Source organism: Vespula pensylvanica, chromosome 2, assembly GCF_014466175.1.
Source record: "Vespula pensylvanica isolate Volc-1 chromosome 2, ASM1446617v1, whole genome shotgun sequence".
In the NCBI taxonomy this organism is placed as follows: Eukaryota; Metazoa; Arthropoda; class Insecta; order Hymenoptera; family Vespidae; genus Vespula; species Vespula pensylvanica.
The window spans coordinates 15,961,611-15,966,610 of NC_057686.1; the positions used below are offsets into that span (position 1 = coordinate 15,961,611).

General features: G+C 34.9%; 1 protein-coding gene across 2 annotated transcripts in view; it reads right to left on the bottom strand.

Moving 5' to 3' along the window:
- LOC122638129 (S phase cyclin A-associated protein in the endoplasmic reticulum) overlaps positions 1 to 5,000 on the bottom strand; it is a 41,151-nt gene that overhangs the window by 35,342 nt on the left and 809 nt on the right. For both annotated transcript variants that reach the window (XM_043830836.1, XM_043830837.1), the window contains exons 3-11: positions 4,452 to 4,678; positions 3,033 to 4,393; positions 2,179 to 2,927; positions 1,616 to 2,096; positions 1,353 to 1,535; positions 1,010 to 1,261; positions 425 to 871; positions 202 to 311; positions 1 to 98 (exon numbers count right to left, since the gene is read on the bottom strand). The exon at positions 1 to 98 is cut by the window's left edge and continues 26 nt beyond it. In XM_043830836.1, coding sequence (XP_043686771.1) covers positions 1 to 98; positions 202 to 311; positions 425 to 871; positions 1,010 to 1,261; positions 1,353 to 1,535; positions 1,616 to 2,096; positions 2,179 to 2,927; positions 3,033 to 4,393; positions 4,452 to 4,662 — 3,892 coding nt within the window. In that variant the 5' untranslated portion in view covers positions 4,663 to 4,678. The remainder of the gene's footprint in view (positions 99 to 201; positions 312 to 424; positions 872 to 1,009; positions 1,262 to 1,352; positions 1,536 to 1,615; positions 2,097 to 2,178; positions 2,928 to 3,032; positions 4,394 to 4,451; positions 4,679 to 5,000) is intronic.

The window sequence follows — 5,000 nt, forward strand, 5'->3', positions numbered from 1 at the left end:
AAATCACGAGAACCTTGTTGCTCGATAGAATCACTTCGATGTTGTTTGCATTCCCGCTTATACCAGACTTGTACACTTTGCACAGCGAGATTATGCTCCTAAGAGATAGACAGACGTTATATTACGATAATTTGCTCTTGAACTTGAACTTTGGGGAATAAATGAAAGATAACAAAAATTATCAGTCGGGTTTAAACTTACTTATTAGGTAAGCAGTGCGACGAATTTTGAACGTTCAAGCTTAAACTTAATAGGTTTGTAAAAATGTCGAATCCGTTTAATGACCTTAACACGTCTTGATCAAAAGGACACTAAAATGATTGAATGAAATAATTTATTATTATTATTAGTAGTAATGATAGTAAAATAATCTGGCTTTCTCTCTCTCTCTCTCTCTCTTTCTCTCTCTCTCTCTATAACTTACCGATTTCGACAAAGCTCTAGCAATTTCACCGAAACAACGTTCCAAAGTAGCAACGGCGATACTGGAGCCAGCGCTTTTCAAATAATTATACAATCTATCCAATTCCTTTAAATTCCGTCGAAACTTTACTTTGTTCGTAGACTCGAGGACAACCAAAGGAAGACTCTCGTTTTTCTGTGCGTTTTCCCATTCATGACCGCGAGAAGTAATACGTTGTTTTATTTTCCTACAACGACGTTTCAATGCCTTTTGTTTTTCCTTCAATGCTTTATTAACGACGTTCGAGCTAGCACTATTGGATGTTGGCGTCGAAACGTCACGTATTTGAGCTATATTGAATCGTTGAAGTTCGTCTCTCGATGGTTCTCTGCCATCGTGTGCGTTACGTACAGCTTCGAGATGAGTTTTCCCTTTCAAATGACTCAGGAGATATACCTCGTTCGTAATCTGGGTATAAGTAATGAGACAACAAGGAATAAAAGAATAAATAAAAAAAAAAAAAAAAAGAAAAGAAATTAACTTTCCCCTATTTCTAAATATGTACATATCCCGTAGATTTCAAATGAAACATCGGATAGAACTTACGTGTGTACCGCAGAGTGAACATTGCTTTTGAATAGGATAAGATTTGAGAGTGGGTGGAACTTCTTCCGATCTTAAAATAGAGGACTCGACGGCTCTTTGACGAATATGTTCTATATTTTCAACGTGCCGTCTAGCTGATTCTTGCTGCTTGTGAGCTATCTTTTTCTGTAATTCCTCTTGATTAGCTAACTGAGCCGCGTGAAGTGCCGACAATCTTTCTTCCCGATCTCTAGCTTTCTCTCTTGCTAATTCCTAAATATTTAACATATAATTAGTTAAATCGACTCCATAGGAAAATAAAGAAATTTCTTTTTGATCGGATAAATATTTCTTATTTATTTACTTGACGTTCTTTCACTCTTTCAAGTTGCATTTTACCAACTCTCTCTTCTCGTTCACGTCTAGCTTGTTTCATCTTTTGTATACGCAATTGTCTCTCAGCTTCCAAAGCTCTTCTACGTTCCTCAGCGGCAGCTTCTTTCGCAGCTTTCTCTTCCTGACGTCTTTGACGTTCCTCTTGTATACCCTGTTGCGTTAAATTACAAACGTCAATATCAATTTCTTCATCGTTCGAAAATGTTTATCGTTTATTCTGACATTAAATACCTGCAATCTTTCCTCTTGTTCCTGACACAACGCCATAAAATCATGTCGTTTGTTTTGTGCTTCGAGTTCATTGATAAAAGCGATTTCTTTTAACTTCGAATCCTCATCGTGAGCTTTCCTTACTATCTCCAATAAATGCTGCGTTCTATTTTCCTCCGCTCTCTTAAGTTTCATCTCCATTCTGATTCTCTTGTCTTCTATCAATTGATTTTTTGCACTCTTCACATCCTCGACCTTGTTCAATAATTCCCTCAATCTTTGCGACTTTTCCATCAATAACTTTTGACGTTTGTGTTGAGCACATGCCTGTTTCGCTTGATATCTACGTAAAGTTTCGGGCAAGGATCGTTTTCTAGACGGTGAGGATAACTTTTGATGTAGCTCGAGAGCTCGTCCAGGATGACGTGCAACGAGTGCTTGTAATTGCGCAAGAACATCGACTCGTTCTGCCCATGACATACCTTCCAACATATTTTCGTATCTGTAAAAACAACGTCGATAAACGCGATGTATCAAATATAAATAAACGAAATTATCGAGATATGTTTTTGTTTCGTTCGTACCTATCCTCTAAACTGATATCGTCGGAGACAGCATCGATTACTACCGATTGTTCGTCCTCTATCTCAAGAACCATTTCTCCATCGGTTTCATCGGTTTCAGTGTCAATGTCGATATCGGTAGATTCTAATTCTAAAATTTGCCTTTGCAGAGAAGCTTCCTCGTCCGACAATTGTTGGGATCTTTGAGAATCCGCTTCTTCGGTCTTCCTTTCCTCTTCTAAAATGATCCGTTCTCTTTCAGCTTGAGCGGCCATGAACTGTTGTATACGTTTTTCAAGTAACTCAGCATCGCTTTTGAAAATTGCTGCGATCATCGACGTAGAATTGGTGTCGTTTATCGACAATGCAGGAGTCTTCTTGACGTTGCTATCCCAAGCGATTTTAACTTTGTTACCATTTAAAACAGATTCTCCTTTGACTTTCTCCACCTCGTTGTTTATATTTTTCCCAGCTTTCCCTACCACACACTTTTTCTTTTGTTTATTCCCATCGGGTGTAAAACAATTCTTCTTATTTCGTTCGGAAGGACTTTCTATGGATAAAGCTGGCAAGGATGTAGCCGTACTTGGTTTATGAAAACGCGTCGACATATTTAAATTGTGAGTACTCCCTCTTCTGTAACGACTTCGAACCGTTTGCCAGCCATCACCTTCGTCTTTAGGTTTAACGTTACTCGTTTGTTTCGTTAATACTTCTACCGAACCGTTTATATCGTTATCTTGAGTTTTCTTCGACAAACTCTCATTGCCCTATGAAAGAAACAGATATAGGAAAAAAATTTTAAGATTTGTATTCGTTTCGTATACACACACATTCATTTGAATAAAAAATATAAATATACACGTTACAAGTACCTTCCTCTCCAATTGTTGAGGTCGACGTCTGATTATAACAGATGTTCCTGGTCTGGCTTTATTTGCAGATGATACGGTTCTGTCGCTCAAAGTTGTTTTACTTCTGGTGAATTTAGGTGTTTCTGATAAATTTGTTGTTTGTTCATTAGATCGTCTACGCGATGATACCGTTGAATATGCAGCTTGGTTCGTATTATGCGCTTCTTTGTTCGAATATTTTGTAATTAATTTATTATCTACTTTGTCAGCATTTATACATTGCTTATTTGTTTTCTGCTTTATTTTATTCGATTCTATCGTATTTTTTGCGTTTTTTGAGGCTACCGTCGTATCGATATTTTGTGTTTGCAATTTATTGTTAACTTGTATCATCTTATTATCCACGTTTACATTTTCTATAATAATTTTACTTTCGTTATTGTCTATATTCTGTTTAGTACCTTTGGTATTAATATCATTTTTTCTCAATTCTGTGTTCTTTTTATTAGGTATCAATGTAATCTCTGATTTACTTCGATCGCTAAGCTTACCATTTGTTTCATTTTCCTTAATCGTCTTATCCATCGATTCCACGTTTTGATAGATACTTGATTTCACATTTTTATTATTAATACAAGTTTGTTTATCAATCGCTAAATTCGAATCCGATGTTTTTAAAGTACTTACATTTTGTGATGAATTTTTACTTTGTTTTGCAATGTTTCTTGTATCTGCCTTATTTTTAGAATCACATGCATCTTCGCTTGTTGCTTTATTATCTATTAAACTATTTCCATTAGCTTTTGCATTCGTTGCAGGCTTTACAAGAGCTTTATTAATAGTTTTGGATGCTATGCATCTTTCTTTGTTGGACGATTGATTCATACCTCTCTCTACCACATTCTTCCTTTTTTCTTTAATATTTGTCGAATTGTTTTTAGAGACGTTATTCTTATTATCCTTTATTATTTTATGTAACGATTCCTCTTTTATATGATTTATTTTATTGTCTGTAACCATGGGTTTTATCTCTGAAATAACTTGATCGATAGGACTTCTACATGTGGATTCTGGTGGACTTATCCTTTGTAAAGGGCTAGTCGATTTTGGAATTATAGTTGAATTCCAAATACGACAAGGGGAAGTCTTCCTTACTTCCCAAGCCAAAGGCGTACGCCTTAATGGTGGTGGAGAATTTTCATACGCCCATTTAACTTTGAACCATTCTATTAAATTATGGAAGTCTTTTGTATAATTTTCCAACACTAAAATTACTTCCTTGCATTCCGAAATATTTTCATCTTCTTCGCACGTTTGATATATACCGTCTACCGCTCTTTGTAAATTTCCAAATAGAAAAGCCCAATATCGAGCTTGTAATTCTGAAAGAAAAAAAATTTTTACACTAAGGCCAAAATTAAATAAGTACAAACGACGTACCAGACTTTTTGTCTCGACCAGTGGAAGCCGATCTCACTCTGGAGGCTGGTTTCATAGATCTCTTCATAGATCCAGATTGAACCACTCTTGGTACACTAGGTGGTTTCCTTGTTACTTTCTCTGTATTATTTGTACCAACTGGTACATTAAAAGCAATTAGATTTCTTGCTGCACGACCTTCTTCTTGTATAAGCAATCTGACATCAGCCATTTTTAATCTAATTTATCTACAAATAAATAAAACAAATATTCTGTGAAAATATAAAATAATTAACAAAGAATTTATGACAAATTTTTGCCAAACAAATTAAATTATAATATTCGATGCTTTTATAATCTTGAAGATAAATTAAATAAAAATTTATTCACGAATATGTTCCCAACATTTTTTTTTCTATAAAGAGAAAAGTCAATCGTCAATCGATGAGGTTACCTTATGTAAATATTAACAATAATCCAATGTATCATCTCGATAAACGAATGTGATATATTATTATCTAAACAAATACGTTTATAATGGATTAACAAAAAAATAATATCTTAAAATAT